Below are 22,986 nucleotides of genomic sequence, written 5' to 3'. Positions count from 1 at the left end.
ACAAAGTAGGTAAAAACTCCACCTTCACAGGATCTCACAGTCTAGTTAACCCAGGATTCTTAAAACTTCTGCTGATCTTGGCCAACACCTTACTTTTGGGGGCTTTCTTCACTTACAAGATTATAAAATTTTATTATGTCTTCACTTGAAAAGTTTAATAATTCTATTTCTTGCCTCCATGCTTATTCAGTGTTTGTGGTGTCCCTCCCCTGTCTTTCTTTGTTCTTTTACAGAAATGACAGAAGAAGAACAGTTTGCTCTGGCTGTCAAAATGAGTGAGCAGGAAGCTAGGGAGGTGAACAGCCAGGAGGAGGAAGAAGAGGAGCTCTTGAGGAAAGCCATTGAGGAAAGCCTGAATGTAAATATGCCATGTTGAAAAAGTTGGTGAGGATTGACAGGCGCTCTTCTCTTACTTCCGCAGTGTTATGGTTGCATTAGGAACTAGGTGTAGTAGTTCGTAGGGTGTTCAACCAAAAATATTTCCCACAATAATTTTTAAAGCCTATGTTGAGTTGTTGGTGATCCCAGTTTGAAGTGTTTTGCTAATTTTATGTGAAAGAGTTTTCTTGCACCTCACAGATGTTCGGTCCATGGTTTAAGAGAACCATAGTAGTTGGCAGCTTCTGAAAAGAATTACCTATTACCAGGAAACCAAAAGGGGCAAGATAAGGTACTTATCTCCCCTGTTTTGTGGAGAGAGAGCAAAGAGAATGAGAACCAGAGGTGGGTTATGGAGAGAAAGAATGGGCAGTTCAGAATTTTTTCAAATAATGTTAAATTGTGATTTGAATATATGTAGTTGAAATTATTTTGAATGTGAAGGATATTTGCCAGTGGCAGGTCCTGAGCCATTTATGCCGCCTGCATCTCTGTATTAGAAAAGGCTTTAGTATAGTGATCTAGTACAGCACTTTGCACATAGTACTACGCATTGTGGAATTCATGGATTGAACATCTATATTTTAAACAGGAGAATCTGTTAGGGACAGTGGCCTCCCCTCGTCCTTCCCGTGACCCTTCATATCTAGCTGTTGTAATAATGCACCTGGTCTGGTGTGGGATCACTTGTTTCAGAGTTGCCGGCCTTCTGATGCTTCTGCTACCAGATCTCGACCTTTGGCCATTGGACCATCTTCACAGTCCCATCAAGAGAAAACCACAGACTCTGGGACCACTGAAGGCATGTCTCCCTGTTCTGACTCCTTACGCTCATCGAGTATAGCCACATCACAGGGATCTCATGCTGAGAGTAGATATAAAGAAATTCCCCAGATTTCTTTGGTGGTATTAAAGAGGTTAAATCAGAAAGTAGTTGAGATCTCACTTATATCCAGCATACTTTTATCTCCAAGAAAAAGCCAACATTTGGTTAAACCCAAAGAAGAGCCTTTTTTTACCCACATTATGTAATTCTTGGTAAGTGAGAACTTACCAAGCCCTCTTAATAAAATCAGTTTGTCCTTAGCCCTACTTTTTCTCAAATACCTACAGGCATATGGCAGCTGGTACCTCCATCACTGTTTAAAGGCTCACATATCAGTCAGGGAAACGAGGCTGAGGAAAGAGAGGAGCCTTGGGACCACACTGAAAACACTGAAGAGGAGCCGGTCTCTGGCAACTCAGGAAGCTGGGACCAGTCAAGCCAGCCAGTAGTTGAGAAAGAGAACGTTAAATGTTTTGACAGATGCACTGGCCACTTGGCTGAGCACACACAGTGTGGGAAGCCACAGGAAAGTACTGGGAGGGGATGTGATTTTCATGAAGCTGCCCAGGGCAGGGGGGACACATCTAGGCACTGTCTGCCTGCCTCAGCAGATGCCCAAGGTCTCCAGAACAGGGGGGGCACTGTGCACTACTTCTGGGGTATTCCATTTTGCCCAGCTGGAATAGACCCTAACCAGTACACCAAGGTCATTCTCTGCCAGTTGGAGGTTTATCAAAAGAGCCTGAAAATGGCTCAGAGGCAGCTCTTAAAAAAAAAAGAATTCGGTGAACCAGTGTTACCTAGACCTCCTTCTCTGATCCAGAATGACTGTAGCCAAGGTGATCAGGCTAGTGAAAATGAAAAAAATGAAGGCATCTCAGAAGATACGGGAGACGAAGACAAAGAGGAGGAGAGGCAGGAGTCTAGGGCATCTGTCTGGCACTCAAAACCCAAGAATTTCCAGGAAAGCCCAATAAAAAGCTTAAAAGAGAAACTTTTGTTGAAGGAAGAACCAACAACCAGTCATGAGGTAAGTGTCAGTGATGCTGTGATTAAGGATGATTTATTTGCAGATTAAACTAAGATTTTAGCCATTCTTTTTGTGGCATTTTCCCCCTTATTTTGAACAAAACACATACCCACTACAGAAAATTAGGAAAGGAGAAAAGAGTGTAAAGAAGAAAAAATTACCCATAATCCAGCACCGAGAGAGGTAATCATTATTTCTGTGCGTAAACAATTTTTTTTGCTGCCTTGGCTGCTGTGGCTCAGTGGATTGAGCACCGACCTGTGAACCAGAGGGTCCCGGTTCGATTCTCAGTCAGGGCACATGCCTGGGTTGTGAACCATGTCAGGTCCCCAGTGGGGGGCACATGAGAGGCAACCATATATTGATGTTTCTCTCCCTCTCTTTCTCCTTCCCTTCCCCCTGTCTAAGATAACTAAATAAAATCTTTTAAAACAATTTGTTTTTGCCTTGACTGGTGTGGCTTGGTAGATTGAGCGTTGATCAGTGAACCAAGGGGTTGCTGGTTCGATCCCAGTCAGGGCACATGCCTGGGTTGCAGGCTGGGTCCCCGGCTGGGGGTGTGTGAGAGGCAGCCACACATTGATGTTTCCCTCTCTCTTTCTCCCACCCTTTCTCTAAAAATAAATAGATAAATCTTTAAAAAAATTTTTTTTTTGTTTAATTTTTCAGCAAAATGAAAACTCTTCTATAAAAACTTTGTTCCTTTCCCCCACTTGATAGTTTATCTTAGATCTTTTCTGATTTATTAACTATATTGGAAACATTGTATCATATGAATGTACCATATCTTTTTTTCGTGTGTTCAAAAATTTTTATTATTTTTTAAAAATTAAGTTTTTGAACGGGTGATAGTGTTCACATGGCACAACATTCAAAAAAGATGTAAGTAAAACGTCTGTCTCCTGTCCCTGTTCCCAGCCAACCAGTTCCCTTCCCTGGAGTCAACCTTTATGACTAGTTTTCTAGTGTATCCTTCCAGGGTATCTTATGTAGTACAGGCAGCTTCTTTGACAAAGGTCATAGCATGCTCTACACATTATTCTGCGCTTTTTTCATTTACTGTCTCCATGAGATCATTTTGTAACAGTACATAAAAAATATTTCTCTCTCTTTTTTTTTGGGTGTATAGTTATCATGTGTGATGAGTTTTATTTTATCCAGTGCTTCTGTTGGTGGACATTTAGGCTATTTCCAGTATTTTACTATTATAAACACTATTGCAGTGATTACTCTTGTACACAAGATATTTCATTCACATGGGAGATGTTTGTAGAATAATTTGTTGTAGATGTAATTCGTGGATCAGAATATGTATACGCATTTACAGTTTTATTAGGTGTTGTCAAATTGCCTTCGATACGGGTTGTATAAATTTACACTCATTGCAGTGTCTGAGTGCAAGCTTCCCCAGTGCAGTGTTATCAGCACCTCTTGATCGTTGTTAATCAGAGATAAAAAGTATCTCAGTGAAATCTTCTATTTTTTCTCAGTGTAATCTTCATTTGCATTTTTCTTGTTATATGTGTAGTTGAGATTTATCTGTATTTCCTTTTCTGTGTTTAGATCTTACGGGCATTTTTCTTTTTGACAATCTTTTCTTAGTGGTCTGTAGGCATTCTTCCTGTATGAGGGGAAGTGGGTCTTTGTGATGGGAAGTACAGATAGTTTTCCTGTTTATTTTTTCCTCTCACATAATAGCCTATTTCCAATTTTGCTTGTGGTAATTTTCTATAATTTACTGAAAACAGTTCCTTGTACTTTTTCTGACATAGCTAGATTGTATCATATATGAAAGCTTATAGTCAGTTTTTCCTGAATATTATAAAAGCAACCATATAATTTCTTTTTTTTTAGGGGGACTTGAGAACTGTTTTTATTGTCAATAGTTTTATACCACGATGTATCTACATGGTGAAGCCTAGTAAAATTGAATAGCAAAAGTCCAAAGAAGTACAGTTTTTTTTTCTTTCTTTTTTTTATATATTTATTGATTATGCTATTACAGTTGTCCCATTTCCCCCCCTTCACTCAACTCTATCCTGCCCACCCCCTCCCTCCCACATTCCCCCCCTATAGTTCATGTCCATGGGTCATACTTATAAGTTCTTTGGCTTCTACATTTCCTACACTATTCTTACCCTCCCCCTGTCTATTTTCCACCTATCATTTATGCTATTTATTCTCTGTACCTTTCCCCCCCTCTCTCCCCCTCCCAATCCCCTATTGATAACCCTCCATGTGATCTCCATTTCTGTGGTTCTGTTTCTGTTCTAGTTGTTTGCTTAGTTTTGTTTTGGTTTTAGCAACCATATAATTTCAAACTCTTTATAAACTGTAAATAGAAAGAGTATTCTGTTTTATAACGATACTGCTTTTTTGTTGCTATTTCTATTTTTGGTATTTTGCTGTTAATCCTATTCTGTCTGTTACGATAAGGGTTTAAGAAATAATAATGATAAGAAATTTCATAGCGTAATGTAGAGTGTGGATTTGAAGTATGAATTTTGAGTTTTTTATTTTATTAACTGTGTGCCTTGTGAAGAAATCATTTAACCCTCTGAATCTCAGTTTTTTACATCTGTAAAATGGTAATAGCCAGTCACATAGTTTTAATGGTTAAAGTGAATTGTGTAAAATGCCTAGTATAATGCTTAAGACACTCAGTAAATGGTAGCTCTGTGTAGGGGACCAGAAGGTCACTCACTGAGAGTACCTTTGGGGATCATTCTCCCCTAGCATCCTCTCTATCCACATTATGGGAAGATTGCTGTGTGTGAAGAGAAGGTATTTTTCTTTTCTTTTTATTAAAAATTTTTAAAGGTTTTATTGTTTTTAGAGAGGGAACAGGGAGAAAGAGAAGGAGAGAAACATTAATGTGTGGTTGCCTCTTGCATGCCTCCTACTAGGGACCTGGCCCGCAACCCAGGCACGTGCCCTGACCTGGAATCCAAACAGTGACCCTTTGATTTGCAGGCTGGCACTCAATCCAGTGAGCCACACCAGCCAGGGCTAGAAGGCATTTTTCTTAACAGTACTTGTAGTGACTTGCCTTTTTTCCAAATGAAAGGTTATGCTTATGAAAACATTTCATTTCTTAGTTTTTTGCAACTTAGAGATGCTTCCCCATAAGAGAATAAATTAACTCCACAGTGATTTATTGTAATTCAGGTTGTTAGCTTGAAAGATTCCAGGGGCCAGTGTTATAGAGCGTAGGCTTGTCAAATTCTGAAGTTTGAAAGCAGTGCCTTTGGAATAGTGTGGGGGTGTGGTGAGACCCTAGTGGGTGGCCTTATTAGATTGAAGTTCTTTTACTTCATGAACAGGCTACAAAATGCTACAAATAGTATTAATTCAATCTAGTTGGCTACAACAAATCAAATCAAGCCATCTTAATTAAAAAGAGGGCTTTATCATAAGGAAACATGGTGCCTCATAAATTCTAAAACAGGATGGTAACCAATCCCAGAGGAGGTACTGAGTTTAGAAAATCATCTGCAATTAGGTCTCAGTGCTATATTGTATCTGCCTCATTTTCCCTCCTGCAGACTGTCTTCCTTTGCTTCTCTGTTTCACGTGGTAGGTGGAAAATACTGCTCCCACAGCCCTCAAACTTACATACAGACTATAGGAGATTTACTCTCTCCTAGTTCAGTTTCGTTTCTAGAACAGGAACTTAAGGCCTGTTTGAGGTTAATAGCCCGCAGCTGGCCCAGGCCCGCAGTGGGCATGGGTCGTGCTGTGCAGATGGCTGTGATGCTATGCTACCGTGGGGGTGTTGGTTGGCAGTCCTCAGGAACAGGAACTCACCGGGCCGGCAGCCTGGTGACTATCCAGGGTGGACATTAATACTAATTTTAGAGGTCACTTAGAACTATTGAAAAATGTTGAAAAGTTTGAAGAATAAAGTTGGAAGCATCCACAGTCCTACCATCTAGTGATGTATATTCCTTGTTCTTTTTTTAGACCTTGTTTATATGGTTTAAATCATATTTTTGTATTTTAAAGTTAACATGTAAACATTTTCTTACGATGTTAAAATTGTTTATAGATTTCATTTTTAATGACTAATTTTCTGGCTTAGGAATTTACTGTAATATTTTAACTATTTTCCTATTGCCAGATATTTTGTCTGTGATAAACATCTTTCTAAAAACTTCTTTATTTAAAAGTAGTGTCCTTAGGGATAGAGAATGAGAAAACATGCTGGGTTAAAGAGTGATGAACATAACAAAAGATTTGCTATTTATTGTCAGATTGCTTTTCAGAAATGTTGCTCAAATTCATGCTCCTTCCTTCCCAGCAGCGTATCAGAATACCTACTTCACTGCAGCCTTGCCCACGTAGAACAGTATCTTTAGCAAACCTACAGCAATAAATTTACTAATTGTATAGGCAAATAATGAAAGAGTTATGATTGTAATTTTACCTTCTGTCTTGGTCTTTAGGAACTGTGGGTAGAAAGAATTTATGATTTTGTTAAATATTTTCTATTGATTTTGGCTTTGATGAAGTTGCCCACATTTGAGACTACTTGGTTGGTAGAGATAACAACACAGTTCCAGAAATAACGACTCAGAAAAACATTCACCCTGGGGCAGGTTGCTTACATAAAGGTTATAAAAGCTTTAGAATCAGATGATAACTAGTTTCTGCATCACTGAAATCCTAAGGAAATTGTTGGGGAGGGGTGAGGGGAAAAGGCAGAAAACTACTTGAAAAACAATAAAAAATATTTAAAAAAAAGAGGAAATTGTTAATGAAGATGGAGAGGTTATTTTGATGACTGTGCAGCAAGGAGGTGGGGGGTAGTATATTAATGTCTTAATTTTCAGTGTCTGATCTTTAATTTTTTTAGTTTATATACTGGGATTTGTTTCCCCAGAAACGATCAAATTGTGTGGGGGTGTGAGAATTGACTTTGACTAGCCAAACTTAAAGCCAACATGTGTACCAAATGACAGTTTGTATATTTATTATCGAAGAGAGACATTTGTAGTGACAGGAATACTCAAGCCTATCATCTACTGTTATCTCCTTCTAGGAGGAGTTGTATGGAAAGCTGAAATAGTAATCATAAAATGGAAATTTTAAGGGGTGATTCAGCTTGTCAATTGAAAGACTTGATAAGCTACCAGTGCCTGACAGCTGAGGACATTTTGATGGTGACCAGATGATGTTTCTGTTCACTTCTGCTTCCCAGGCCATGATGTTGAAGATACTGCTTGATTCTGGATCTTTCCATTCTTTTTTAGATCTTTTTGTAAACTGTCATGTTCCCGTTAACATATTTCTTCAGGCAGAGTGCTGTGTCTTGATTAGGCCACAGTTCCCTTAGTTAGGGTTACATTGCTGTTATGCTTTCCTGTCTACCTCAATTAAATTTGGGTATTCAAATAAAATTTTGTTTGCTTGTTTTACTATGTTATTTTCCTATTCTGGAAGAACCTCACTTTACCCCATCTTCAGATTACTGCTATTGAGATATAAGTTTAGAAATTAAAAATGATTTATGAAATGAAGCCCTGGCTGGTGTGGCTCAGTGGATTGAGTGGCCTCTGAACCAAAGGGTCTCTGGTTCGGTTCCCAGTCAGGGCACATGCCTGGGTTGCAGGCCAGGTCCCCAGTGCGGGAGCGCACAAGAGGCAACCACACGTTGATGTTTCTCCCTCTCTTTCTCTCTCTTCCCCTCTCCCTAAAAATAAATAAATAAAATCTTTAAAGAAAAAAGAACTGAAGACATTCTTGGGATGTATTAAATGGTTGGGAAGATCATCTGAGTAAACAACATGAGTGTAGTGGTTGGAGCATGGATTTTGGAGTGATGTCCCAGTTCCATGTGGACCACGTCTGGTTTGGGGCAAATTATTTAACCTGTCAAACTTTCACTTCCCTCATTTCTAAAATAATTGAATCATTTTCCTCAAAAATTTCATGTGAGGAATAAAGGACATAGTGCATGTAAGTGATTATCCTAGGCCTGGCATATAATAGGTACACAATTACTCTGGGAAAGGTAGACACAGTTTTTCCTGAGGTAGAGGTGGAGGTACCTTGTAACTTAGTGCCTTGATTGCTTCTGAAGCCCAAGGCTTAGTCAACAAGTCATTCTAAGAAGGTAAAATTCTATTAAATGGACACTAGGTGTCAGTATTTACCTTTTTTTTTTTATATTTCAAGAATGAAACAGGTTTCTCACTACTGAGTTCAAACTAATAGGTGAAGTATTTATTGTAGTTGTATTTTAGTACTTTTGGCAGTTTTGTTTAACCCTTATTTTTACTTTAAAAAAGATTTTATTCATTTATTCTTAGAGGGGAAGGGAGGGAGAGAGGGAGAAACATCAGCATGCAAGAGAAACATCAATTGGCTCTCTCTCGAACACCCGCAACCAGGGACCTGGCCTGCAGCCCAGGTATGTGTGCTGCCTGTCAGTCAAACCAGTGATCCTTTGGTCTGTGGGATGACACCCACCCCACTGAGCCACACCAGTCAGGGCTCAGCTCTTATTTCTCATAATAGCTGCATTCCTGATTGTACAGCTTTATCTTTCTTCCCTTTGACTAAAAGGATTCGTGTTTTTTAGTATATTTCGTCATTTACCTGAGCAGTGGAGAGATGCCTAACTTGCTTAGGGTATTTATACCCTGCTAGGAGACCTGGTAAACTTCAGCCAGTAGCTTTACAGCTATTGGAAGAAACCTTATAGCCCAGGCACTTCCTTAGAGTCCACCTAAGTCAGCAATAGCTGCTTTTTCTATGCTCTTTTGTGTACCAACATTTAATGAGTTGACATCGCACAACTTTACTGTTAATCAAAGAAAATAGTCTTTTCCTTATCGAGTTCCTGTTTGTTATGTTTCTTAAAAGATTTCCCAGGATTCAAAACCATTATGGCAGATTTCTAGTAAAAGGAATCTTTTTTAAAAAATCTCACCTGAAGATATGTTTATTATTTTTAGAGAGAGAGGAAGGGAGAAAGAGAAACATTGATCAGTTGCCTCCCCTACGCGCCCCGACCAGAGATGGAACCCACAACCTTTTGAAGTATGGGACAGTGCTCCAACTAACGGAGCCGAGCGAGAGGGGTCTTTATAGCCTTCTTTGTGGGATGCTTCGTGTTAGGACTCGGTTGTGCCCAGAGAGGCGTCTTTCATGGATTGCAGTGCTTTTCCCAACTTCGTATTTCCACTGAAAACCGAACTTTCTCTCTTTCTGCTCCTCCCACAACGAAAGCTTTAGAACTGCTTTTCTGAAGTCATAATTCATTTGACTTGCCAATTAACATTTATGTCTTACATTCACAAAGTGCATCGCACATCTTACCTGGTTTAATTTTCACAACGTTCTTTGAGGCAATTCTTAAGACCCATTTTGAGATGAGGAAACAGATTCAGATGTGACTTAACCAAGATTACAAAGTTTACAGAAGATTCACGTGTGATTTAAATCTCAGTCGTTTTACTCCACAAGATACACTCTTTTACTGAAGCTTACTGACAGTGTAAAATGTTATTCTTACTGCTATCTGCTGAGTGGTAATGTTGAACAATTAATTTTTTTAAAAGAGAGAAACTAGTTCTTCTGTGCTTGTATATGTAATAGATGTTATGTATTTCTTTGTAGTCTTCCCAACGGCTGTTTGCTGAGGAAACTTCTGAAGAAGGAAACTCTGTACCTGCCTCACAAAGGTAAGATTACATGTTGTTATGGGTCTGCATCCCCCTCTGATGGTGCCACAATAAGAGATGAACCACCTGAGTGAGCCTGGGGGGACAGCTTGCCAGGGACCTTTTTAGCTCTTTTATAAGCACAGACGAGATATCATTATCTCCCAGTTCTTATATGTGCATCGTATAAGAAGCCTAGAACATTTGGGTGGAAGAAATCTTGGTTTTATCTTTTCCAATCCAGCTATCTCGTACAAATCCCATTCACGCTTTCTGAAAACTGGTGACATCCTGCTACTCTCTTAACCAACTATGCTGGCTTCCTAAGCCAACGTGAAGGCTGTAAACTGACTTATTTACGATCTCCTAGTCCTCCTATCCCCATTGTTCCCTCTGCTTATGCTTATTTTGTCTGTATGTCTAAAACATACACATCTTTTAAGTCTACCCTTAAAATTAAGACTTTCCTCTTTGAAGCCTTCACATTATTCAGGCCACACAGAACCTGTGCCACTCTCGCTCCCTGTCTCATGCCACTTTTCATTTGTTTGTATCTCATCTTTCCCTTAAATGGCAGTACTTGTATTACCTCCTTAATTATTCTCACTGATTGATTAATGGGGTTACTTTCTTTGGTCTTCTCACTTCAATATGTAGTAGTTGACTTGTATAAACTGTAATATTAACTGGATCAAGCTTCTAATTATTTTTCCTTTTATCTGGTGGTTGACCTTCAGGGATTACTCAAAGCTTAATCTTCTTGTGTTGAGTGACCTTCATCTCCCAAATGGAAGTTGAGGCTCAAGTGCCTTTTGCTGTAATTTAGTTGGTGTCTTTAGGTTTTTGGTTAATAGTGCTAGGTATTTCTTCCTGAGCTGAAGAATATTGCTTTGGTTTGAGTCTTTTGCTGTTAAGACGTTTTGGAAGTGGTTTTAACTGGAGTAGGCCTTCTGCTTCCTGCAGGCCTGTCTACTTTATTGTAGTGAGCCTTGTGCAGAGCAGATGAAGGTTTTAATAAATGATTATACGCTTTGTCACCAGGAGAGAGCTGGAATTGCAGGCAATGCGGTTTGACTTCAAATTGATTAGCCCATTTTATAAATGTCAGCAAATTGTTTTGTGATGGACCCTTTGAATAGAGCCCTAATGTTACATGCAGAGTAAACTGTGTCTGGCTTGGGTTTATAACAAATGCTATGAAATGTTTTATTTAGACAGAGAAATCACTTGTGGTTTCCTATCAGGAGTTAGTTATTTACATGAATCAGTGGTGGTTATTTTCTCTTCTCTGTGGTTCTTGGTTGATGTGAGGATTTGTGTCCTCTTGCATACTTGATCAAACCAATCGTAAAGCTCTATGAAGCATGAGGGGGCTCGCTCAGATGCTCAGATCTCTCAGCCCTGTGTTCCTGTATCAGGAAGAGATTGCACTCTATGCACAGACAGGGCAAACCAGAAGGTTGGATGAGGGGAGCCATTCATAATTATGTTTTTCTCAGAAGAAATAATCAATTTCTATGGGCCGAATTTTGCTGTAGGGCAGTTTGGAATTATATCTTATTTTTGTTGCCTACAAAGCCACATCTTGAGATAAAGAGGAAATTTAACTGCAGGGTGCGGGAGAAGCTAGTGTGTTGTCAGGAGAATCTCCCTATTTTGTCTTATGAGTTTACAGATCTCTAGTCTTCAGAAGGCTGAAATGGGGTCTGAAACACCTTTGACATCTTTATATTGGAATGGAGTTTTTGTCTTCTGCGGTATTCATAGATAGTCCTTACCCTTTAACCTTCCTTTGTGAAGACTCCAAAAGGGGGTTCTTTTCATTCTGTGGTTTCATTCTGTGGTTACAACTTGTGGTTACAAAGTTGTAAGCATGTCTATTTCCCCTGTTTCTGGCCTGGAGTTTTCACTACTGATTCCTTGCTTCCCTATTGTGCTTTTGAGATATTGGACGGCAGGTATAAGATTACCTTTGGCGTTGTGAATGACTCACCATTGTTTTAGGTGCTGTGTTCTGATTTATTTACCTGGGGGTTCACTTGGGTTTGGTTCTTTTTCAGCATTGCTGCTTTGGCCGGTAAGAGAAACTTAGTCCTTATGCCAGGGAGTCCTGCAGAGGAAATCACTGTGTGTCCTGGTAAGCACCCCGCTGATTTTACTGTATTTCTGATCCCTAGTTGTCTTTGTGCCTATTAATTTGTCTGACTTTTCCATCCCACTCCCAGGGAGTTTATTTGTGTTGGTGTGTGTGTGTGTGTGTGTGAGATCACCACACATACACATATTTATACACCCCCCTCCCCGCCCAACTTATTTAGTGGCTATGATTCGCAACCTTTTCTCTTAGAGATATTTGAGTTTTGAAATTAACATAGCCCCTTTGTCTTGTTTTGCGACCAGCCTCATCAGAGATGGCAGCCAAGTATCAAGAATAGCACTTAATTGTACATTCAGAGCCAAGAGGACTCTATGTTTTGGTTTATGGATTCTCAAATTTGGGCTGTCCTTCAATCTGCCTGACATGGAGCAGGTTTTTCTCAGAGGCTTTTACTAGTTAGTTTTACATTGCCATTCACGAGATCTTACTGCACAGGGAGTCAAGCAATTGAATTCTGTGCACACTTCTGTCTTTGACTTACATTTCAATCTCAGACAAGATTCTTAACCTGGTTAAGTTTTGTACTTCGCTTTTTGTTCATTGTAGAAGTGAAAAGGTGTGTACCTTGCTTTAGCTAGAAGAGCTATCCATTCAAAGATGCACATGCATAGATTTTGATATACAAATAATTTTAGATGAACTAAGATACCCACGATCTAAGAGAACTCTTGGGTTGAATCATTCTGTGCAATGAAGAATTGCTTTGTGATATGAACCATTCCTTTCATAGCAATTTGTTTTGGCTTGTTTTTGTTTTTTGGGATTTTCTTTTTTGGCTTTTCTTAAAAGTGGAACCCATTATATTTATCAGTAATCTCATTTATGTGAGATTGAGGGACTTCCTATTAATGTTTAAACTCTTGGGCATTGTACAAATATTATCATTAATCATATCTTGTTTTCTCCTAGGTCTTATATAATCTGTTAGGGTCAGAGAAACTTGTATAAAATAAGTTTTTCTGTGGAAAAAACTTGAAAGAAATTAAAATAAGAAAACTGTTAAATCCTGTAAATATTTTAAAACATTTGACAGCATATCATTAAGGTCTTTCTTTACTCATTTTAAAGTTTAACTGTGTTGGTGTTCTTTGAAAATGACTTCTTAATTCATTTGAAATGTATTTGGATTACTGCCTACTCAGAGACCTCACTCTCAAGTGTTCCAGTTTTGGCAGGAACACTCAGGAGTGCTGTGCTATCTGTGTGAAAAGAAAGCTTTGCCCCCTCTCTGTGTGGGGCCTCTGACTTACGCCATTCTGCTCAGAGTCACTCAGTCTGTCTGTTTAGGATGAGGGCCTATGATGGCACCCTGGGATCTCGCTGGAGGAACCTACAAATACAATAATATTTAAAACCCTAGTTAATGAGAGAGGGAAAAGCAGGCCCTTTATGACTGAGGTTAGATAACTTTTAGATCATGACTTGTTCTCATTAGCCTGCTAATTAGTCCAACTGTTTGCTGACACAACCACTTCTAAATGAGATTGCAGAAGGTTTTCATAACCTGTTCCTTTTGCTAAGAAAGTATAACTCCTTCTCCGTGGAGCCGGACTCCTGAGTCTCTATATAATTCTTCTCAATGTGTAATCTAAAAGCTGTATATTTAAATTGTCTGAAAACTTTGGTCTAAACGAGTGAAACATAGATCGAGTGTAGTAGTTCATCTTACCTATTTTATTTTACATATTTTTGACAGTTCCAGGGGTCTGATATTCAAAATTACAACATCCTTTTAGAATTACTCACTTCATTGAAGAAGCAGGATTATAGCCCTATGTCCACATTGTATATGATACCAGCATTGTTAATTTCTCAGGAGCTAATGCCCTTTCAAGTTGTCTTTACATTTGGACATTCCGCCCTTTACAGAAAGCTTAATTAGAGTCTTTTTATTATTACAGTAGAGCAAGCAGTGAGCAGCTATGGTTTTTGATAGACTCAGTGTCTCTTTTGGTAATTAATATCTCTCAGGGAATCTTGACAAAGATTTTGAAGTTTATGCACAGTAATCCTTTTTCCAATAAAGTGGTAAAATTGTGTGTGTATATATCCAATTTTCAAAAAATTATGATTTATTAAAATATATTTAACACTAGAAACGCATTCAATCCTTCTTTGATGGTTGAGGAGGTACCTCAGTATCTGACAGGTTCTTTACTTGCCCCTCATTGACCATTCATTGCGTCAGAGAAGCACAGAAGTGCCAGTTAGATGTATAGTGTGCACAGTGTAGATAACAGAGGACTCACTGGGATTCTGTTCTGAAATAAATTTCTTCTCCAGATCTATGGTCCTTCTTTGAAATATAGTTACTGTCCTCTTGTTAAATTAAGAGATAGGTGTCTAGGCCAGAGGTTGGCAAACTTTTCTATAAAAGACTAAATAGTAAGTATTTAGGCATTGTGGGCCATACAGTCTCTGTTGAAACTGTTCAACTTTGCCATGTTAGCACGTAAGCAACCGTAGACACTACAAGGAAGAACGAGTGTGGCTGTGGTCCAATCAGAATTTATTAACAAAACCAGGCAGCTGACTGAGTATGGCCCATGAGCTATATGGAATGCTGACCCCTGAACTGTGACAATGAGGGGCCCCATCTTTCAGCTCCATGTTTCTAGTAGCCTGTAAAGTGCCTGGAGCTTGTTGAATAAATGTTTGTTGAATACGGTGAATGAATAGATGCTGCTTAAAGAATGTATTAAAGAAAGGCATATCCTCATTGGGAATGTATTTTCTATTTCTGCTTCCAAATTTTTGTCATCTCTAATCATCCCTTTGACCTCAGAACTAACATTGACAAGTTTTTGCTTTCTGTCAAAATAAATATACTTTAAAACTAAAAGCCAATTGGATCGATTGATGAACGGATAAAAAGGATGTGTCCAAGCAGAGGAATACTACTCAGCAGTAAAAAGGGATGAGCTATGATACATGCAACAACACGGGTGCCCCTCAGACATGTTATGCTAAGTGAAAGAGGTCTGACACAGATGACATGCCATATGACATTCTGGAAAACGCAGACCTGTAGCAGCGTAAAGTAGATTGGTCAGTGCCAGGAGCCAAGAGGGAGGGGATTGACTGCAAAGGGTACCCTTTTGGGTTGCTAGAAAGGGAGAACTTTTTGAGGTGCTAAAATATTTTATATCTTGATTATGGTGGTTGATTATATGGTATAAATGATACATGTATAAGTTGTGTATATTTGTCAAAACTCATCAAATTATATACTGAAAATTGGTGAATTCTGTATGTAAATTATGCCTCAGTAAAGCTTTAAAAAGGAACAAACTGGATCAATATGGCCACCACTGTATTATACCCTAAACTTTAGGGGACATGGGCATTTGGGTTTTTTTAAAAATTTTTTAAAAAATATTTTATTTATTTTTAGGGAAATGGGAAGATAGGGAGGAAGAGAGGTAGAGAAACATCGATGTGTGATTGCCTCTCTCATGCCCCCAACTGGGGATGTGGCCCATAACCCAGGCATATGCCCTGACTGGGAATCGAACCAGCAACCCTTTGGTTTGCAGGCCAGTGCTCAATCTACTGAGCTACACCAGCCAAGGCAGGTGTTTGTTTTTTCAACAGTGAAAATACAAAATGAAAATTAATGAGGTTTACATTTTTTTAATTACAGAGACACAGCTAAGTTCCCCTGAAACTTTTGACCTTGAAAGAGAAGTCTCTCCAGGTAGCAGAGAGTCCCTGGATGAAGTGAGAATAATATTGGCAGAGAAGGAGGTGAATATTCTCTCTAATTTTTCTCGGTGTTTTCTTTCTATTGGTAGTCCTCTGTCTGATGTCACATTGACCTTGACTGGTTTAGATGATGGGGTTGTAGCTTTTGGACACTTACATCAGAGAGGGATTCTTACAGTTAAGTTCAGCATTGTTTCTAAAAATAACAGTGTTTTGTGAGTACTTTAATATGTTTTATTATTTGTATTACAGATGGAGAATTTGAGGCTTAAGATGTTTAAGTAATTTGTTCAAATTCAAACTGCCAATAATGATAGAGTTAGAATTTAAACACAGATTTGTCTCTAAATCTGGGGTATTTTCCATTATATACTGATGAGTAATAGAGATGATCAGTCTTGGAAATAGTCACTATATTTACAAGGTCTTTCAGAAGGTATCCAGCCATGTAATATGAAAAATACAGACATTTATTGAAGAAGATACAAGAAACATTGTACATAGGACAATGACACCACAGTCCCCTTCAAAGTAGGCACCTTGGGACCTCACACAGGTCTCCCAATCGCCATCAGTTGCCCTGTTGTATTTTCCTGAATCTCATCGATGGTCGGATCTCTTTCCTTTCACAGGTGATTTTAGTTTTCAGAAAAGCCAGAAGTCTCAGGGTGCCAAATCTGGGCTGTAGGGGTGCTGAGTCATTTGGGTGATTGGGTGTTTTGCAGAAAAACTCTGCATGAGATGTGATGCATGAACAGGCATGTTGTCATGATAAAGCTGCCAATCACCAGTTGCCCATAGCTGCAGCCTTCTGAATCACCCAATAGTTTTCCAGTCCACTCTCCTTGGCTGTCAGGTTACATGAACATCGCACAAACCATTCTCGTTACATTAACAATGGCTGGACTTTTCCCAGACAGACCTAACATGTTATGAGGTAACTAACTTTCAGCCCTAATTTCTAGGTGTGATCAGAATTGCAAAGTCAGAACAGCAGTGTGATAAAATAAGCAAGTCTCTGTAGTATAACCTTTCCTATCTTCACAATCTGGCATTAATTATAAACCTGACTGATACAAATTTATACTTTTTAAAAAATTTAAATCACTTTAATTTTTCAATTACAGTCGACATACAGGATTATATTAGTTTCAGGTGTGCGCCCAATGATTAGACATTTATATAACTTACTGTGTAAGTCAGGGTTTCGTACACAGCAGAGCAGCTCCCTCACTGCCGTCTATGGGAAGTCAGCCCTTGACACAAGGGTTTGTAAAAAAGAATGGGAAAAAAATAACTTATTTAGTGATCATCCTGATAAGTCTAGTACCCATCTGACACCATACATAGCTGTTAGAACAGGGGTGTCAAACTCATTTTCACTGGGGGCCACATCAGCCTCATGGTTGCCTTCAAAGGGACATATGTAATTTTAGGACGGTGTAAATGTAACTACTCTTTAATAGTTAAGCGAGAACTCGGCGTTGCCACTGGGTGAAACAAGGCGGAGGGCCGGATTTGGCCTGCGGGCCTTGTGTTTGCCACCTGTGTATTAGAATACTATTGGCTATATTCCCTGTGCTGTACTTTACATCCCCACGACTGTTTTGTAACTACCGATCTGTACTTCTTAATCCCTTCTCCTTTTTCATCCACCCTCCCACCCTCCTCCCCATCTGGCAGCCATCAAAATATTCTCTCTGTGAGTCTGTTTCTGTTCTGCTTGTTCATTTATTTTGTTTTGTTTTTTACATTCATTTGTTGATAAATATGTGTTTATTGCCATTTTATTGTTCATATTTTTAATCTTTTTCTTCTTAAAGAAACCCCTTTAACATTTCATGTAATACTGGTTTGGTAGTAATGAACTTCTTTAGCTTTTTCTTGTCTGGGAAGCACTTTATCTGCCCTTCCACTTTAAACGATAGCTTTGCTGGGTAGAGTAATGTTAGTTGTAGGTCCTTGCTTTTTATCACTTTGAATATTTCTTGCCAGTCCCTCTCTAGTCTGCAAAGTTTCTGTTGAGAAATCAGCCGACAGTTTATGGGAGCTCCCTTGTAGGTAGGTAACTGTCTTTCTCTTGCTGCTTTTAAGATTCTCTCTCTTTGGGGAGAACCAAGATGGCGGCGTAGGTAGACACACTGCGCCTCCTCAAACAACCAGAACTGACAGAAAATCCAACGGCAAGGGGGTCCGATACCAAGGAAATAGAAAATAAACATTCATCCAGACCGGTAGGAGGGGCGGAGACGGGCACCGGGGTGGGGAGGACTCACGTGGCCATGGAGGGACTGAGACTGGCGGAGTGTGGGACAAATGGCGCAGGCAGTCCGAGCACTAGCAGACCCTGCGGCCCCACATTTGCGCAGATAAACCCAGAGGGCCGGAATCAGAGTGGCGGAGAGTGGGGCAGGCAGAGCAGTGGGTAGCACCCCGGGGGCCCACATTCGCACACAGATAAACCGGGCAAACGGCGGGGAGCGAAGCAGACTGCGCAACCCAGGGCTCCAGCTCGGGGAAATAAAGCCTCAAACCTCTGATTGAAAGCGCCCGTGGGGGTTGGGGCAGCAGCAGGAGAGACTCCCAGCCTCACGGGAGAGGTCGTTGGAGAGACCCACAGGGGCCTGGAGTGTGCATAGGCCCACCCACTCGGGAACCAGCACCAGAGGGGCCCAGTTTGATTGTGGGTATTGGAGTGAAAGATTGAAATCCGGAGGAGAGTGAGGTGGGCGCCATTGCTCCCTCTCGGCCCCTCCCCCACGTACAGCATCACAGCACAGCGACCAGCATTGCCCCGCCCCGGTGAACACCTAAGGCTCCGCCCCTTAAAGTAACAGAAGTGCCAAGACCAAAAAAAAAAGGCCCAAATGACACAACACTTCAAAGCTCCAGAAAAAATACAACTAATCGACGAAGAGATAGCCAACCTATCGGATGCACAGTTCAAAGCACTGGTTATCAAGATGCTCACAGAATTGGTTGAATCTGTTCGAAAAGTAGATGAAAAAAATGAAGCCTATGCTAAGAGAAACAAAGGAAAATGTACAGGGAACCAATAGTGATGCGAAGGAAACTGGGACTCAAATCAACGGTGAGGACCAGAAGGAAGAAAGAAACATACAACCAGAAAAGAATGAAGAAACAAGAACTCGGAAAAATGAGGAGAGGCTTAGGAACCTCCAGCACATCTCGAAACGTTCCAACATCCGAATTATAGGGGTGCCAGAAGGAGAAGAGGAAGAACAAAAATTTGAAAACTTATTTGAACAAATAATGAAGGAGAAATTCCCTAATATGGCAAAGGAAATAGACTTCCAGGAAGTCCAGGAAGCTCAGAGAGTCCCAAAGAAGCTGGACCCAAGGAGGAACACACCAAGGCACATCATAATTACATTACCCAAGATTAAACGCAAGGACCTACATCCAAGATTACTGTATCCAGCAAAACTATCATGTAGAATGGAAGGGAAGATAAAGTGCTTCTCAGATAAGGTCAAGTTAAAGAAGTTCATCATCACCAAGCCCTTATTATATGAAATGTTAAAGGGAGTTACCTAAGAAAAAGAAGATCAAAAATAGGAACAGTAAAAATGACAGCAAATTCACAGTTATTAACGACCACACCTAAAACAAAAACAAGAGCAAACTAGGCAAACAACTAGAACAGGAACAGAACCATAGAGATGGAGTTCACATGGAGGGGTGTCAATAGGGGAGTGGGAGGGGGAGAGGGGGGGAAAGGTACAGAGAATAAGTAGCATAGATGATAGGTGGAAAATAGACAGGGGGAGGGTAAAAATAGTGTAGGAAATGTAGAAGCCAAAGAACTTATAAGTATGACCCATGGACATGAACTATAGGTGGGGAATGTGGGAGGGAGGGGGTGGGCAGGATGGAGTGGGGTGGGGGGGGAAATGGGACAACTGTAATAGCATAATCAATAAATATATTTTTTTTAAAAAAAGATTCTCTCTCTTTGTCTTTAACCTTTAGCATTTTAATTATGATACATCTTGGTGTGGGCCTCTTTGAGTTCATCCTGTTTGGGACTCTGGGCTTCCTGGACTTCATGTCTGCTTCCTTCACCAGGTTAGGTAGGGATGTTTTCTCTCATTTTTTCAAATAAGTTTTCAAGTCCTTGCTCTCTCTCTCCTTCTGACACCCCCATGATGTGAATGTTGATACGTTTGAAGTTGTCCCAGAGACTCCTTACATTATCCTCATTTTTTTGGATTTTTTTTTTTTTTTTTTTGCTTTCTGATTGGGTGTTTTTTGTTTCCTAATATTCCAAATCACTGATTTGATTCTCAGCTCCATCTAGTCAACTGATGTTGATTTCCTGTAAATTAGTCTTCATTTCTGATTGGCTCCTGCTTATGTTTTCCATGTCCTTTTTTATGCTGTTGAAGTTTTCTCTTAAGTTCAACTACTCTTCCCCCCAGTTCACTGAGCATGCTTATAGCTGGTGTTTTGAACTCTGCAACTGGTAGATTGCTTGTCTCTGTTTTGTTTAGTTCTTTTTCTGGAGTTTTGTTTTTTTCTTTTCATTTTAGATGTTTGTCTCATTTTAGCAGCCTCCCTGCATTTGTTTCTGTGTATTAGAGCTGCTTCGTCTCCCAGGCTTGGCAGAGTGGCCTGATGTAGTAGGTGTCCTGCAGAGCCCAGTGACCGTGGCACAGCCTTCCCTGGTCACCGAAGCTGGGCACTCCAGTTGCAAGCTCCCTTTTCCCCCCATGTAGGCTGTGCACATCCTCCTGTTGTAGTTGAGCCTTGATTGCAGGTGGCATGTCAGTGAGAGGGATTTACTCCCAGGCCAATCCCCTGCAAGGACAGGCTGCAACCCCTGTGGAGGATCAGCTGTGCAGGGGCCTGCCCCACAAAGCAGGACTTACTTCTGTGGGGCTCTGGTGCCCACTGAATCTGCCTCCTGAGTGTGTCTCTGTGGAGGTTGTTGGGCAGTGTTTTGATGTGGTCTGAAGCTGTCTACCTGGTGCATTGGCTCTAGGGCTTCCAGGGAGGTGCAGCCAAGGTCAGCTACTCCTTGTGTTCTGCCCAGGGCCACCCAGCTTGAGCTACTAAGCATCTGTAGTTGCCTGCTATTTGTGCTTGGCTTAGAGGTGCCCAGGAGAGTCTAAGCTGCAAATCATGGTCGGCTGCTGCTAGTGCCAGGCCTGGGACTACTTAGCGAGAAGTACAGGACTCTCTCAGTCCAGGTGCTGCTTGTTTGAGAGATTTTAGGAAAGTCTGAAGTGTGAGCCAAGACAGGCCATTTGTATGTAAAAGACACTGGAAAACAGCTTGGGTGGGCCCACAAGTTGGGTGGCAGGGTCTCAGGGCGTCATCAGGGTGGGGCAAACAGTGATAGCCAGGTTGATAGAGACCCAGATATGGCACCCACCTGCCAGGTCTGTGGTGAGGATTCTCAGAAAAGAAACAGTGGCCTCTGTAAGCACTTCTGTCTGGAAGAAAGTTGTCCCTCAGCTCTTGCCCTGATGCCTGACATTTCAGTTTTTCTCTGTATGTCCTTGTACTTTCTGAGCTGCTATCCCAGTGCTGGAGCTCAGAGGGAGTGAGTCAAAATAAGTCTGTGTGCTGGCCCTTTAAGAGGAACTGCCTGGGATTCCAGAGCCCTCTGTCTCACTCAGCCTCAATTCCCACTGATTTTTACAGCCAGAAGTTTTGGGGAATTCTCTTCCCAGCACTGGAACCTTAGGCTTGGGGGCCTGGTGTGGGCTGGGACCACTCTTTCCTCAAATGAGATATCCACAGCAGAGATATCCCTCCTGATTTTTATCTGCCACAGGTGGGCGTGGGAGCAGCCTGTTCTGCATCTCCACCCTTCCTATCAATCTTGGTGTGGCTTCTTTTTTATTTTTTTAAGTAGACAATGGAAGGGAGGGAGAAACAGAGGGAGAGAAACATCAGTGTGTGGTTGCCTCTCGTGCACCCCATACTGGGGACCTGGCCTGCAACCCAGGCATGTGCCCTGACTGGGAATCAAACCGACGACCCTGTGGTTTGCAGGCCGCTGCTCAATCCACTGAGCTGCACCATCTATGGCGATGTGGCTTCTTTTTTAAATCGCTAGTTGTAGGACTTCTGTGCAGCTAGATTTCAGTCGATTTTGAATGACGCTTATTCTTTAATTTAGTTGTAATTTCGATATATTGTGGGCAGAGGTAAGTACCATGTTTTCCTATGCCACCATCTTGTCAGAAGCACAAATTCATGCTTCTGATGAATATTCTCAATGTTTATTTTTCATATTTGAGTCTGATAAAACATTTAATTGCAAGACAAGAATTTTTTTTAAGATTTTATTTATTTATTTTTAGAGAGAGGGGAGGTAGAGAAACATCAACTGGTTGCCTCTTGTGTGTCTCCAATTGGGGACCTGGCCCACAACCCAGGCATTTACCCTGACGGGGAATCGAACCAGCAACCCTTTGGTTCACAGGCTGACTCTCAATCCACTGAGCCACACCAGCCAGGGCAAGAATTTTTTTTTAAAAGAACTTAAAGTCTTTAAAATCTGTTGTTGTGAAAACAGCCTGAGAATTAAACTAATATTTCTGTGGAAATAAAGGTTTTGGTTACGTTTGTTTATACTATCTTGTTCTGAGGACCTTAAAAGGGATTCATCCTCTTATTCCTTTTTATACTCTAGGTTTTTTAAAAAACAGTTTTTACAGTTGAAATTAGATCCCCTCCGTTTTCTGCACTGCAGGTAACTGGGTAGAAATGCTGCTTTCATGAATCATGCACATTGCTTGGTTCCTTGGAACCTGATCTGTCACAGCTGACAGACCAAGATTCCCTGATGCCAGTGGTGATAGAAAAGATGATGACACTCCCTGCAGCACAGAGCAGCTGAGGACCGACCCTGCGAGATAATGTCAGAACGGCCTCAGGGCCTTTTCCTAATGAGGGACCGGAACCTTCTAAATGGAGAGAGGGGGAAACAGAGCGTTGTTAACACTGTCATCTTAATGTGTAGAAGCAGCTCTGCAAGCCTTCAGTTACTCAAGCCTGATTTTTACCCGTCCACGACTGCAGAGGAGACTGTTGTTTGTTCGGGGTAAAGAGCACGGACACTGTTTAGAATTTACAGTGTGTACGTCTGCATAGCTGCTCATCAAGTGGTTGCAATTGTGTGGTCTTTCTCACATTGAATGTCCTCCTTTTGAATTTGTATTTGCTGGTATCTGTGGATGTCTGTAGT

General features: G+C 40.7%; 1 protein-coding gene across 1 annotated transcript in view; it reads left to right on the top strand.

The window, feature by feature from the left end:
* Positions 1–22,986, top strand: part of UIMC1 (ubiquitin interaction motif containing 1) — an 87,489-nt gene that overhangs the window by 22,682 nt on the left and 41,821 nt on the right. The window contains exons 4-9 of the mRNA XM_053912534.2: positions 234–358; positions 1,075–1,180; positions 1,492–2,234; positions 9,858–9,922; positions 11,962–12,038; positions 15,703–15,806. Coding sequence (XP_053768509.1) covers positions 234–358; positions 1,075–1,180; positions 1,492–2,234; positions 9,858–9,922; positions 11,962–12,038; positions 15,703–15,806 — 1,220 coding nt within the window. The remainder of the gene's footprint in view (positions 1–233; positions 359–1,074; positions 1,181–1,491; positions 2,235–9,857; positions 9,923–11,961; positions 12,039–15,702; positions 15,807–22,986) is intronic.

Source organism: Desmodus rotundus, chromosome 10 (assembly GCF_022682495.2).
Source record: "Desmodus rotundus isolate HL8 chromosome 10, HLdesRot8A.1, whole genome shotgun sequence".
NCBI classification, from domain to species: domain Eukaryota; kingdom Metazoa; phylum Chordata; class Mammalia; order Chiroptera; family Phyllostomidae; genus Desmodus; species Desmodus rotundus.
The sequence above is the reverse complement of the archived record's forward strand: the minus strand, read 5'-3'. Positions and strand labels throughout refer to the sequence as shown.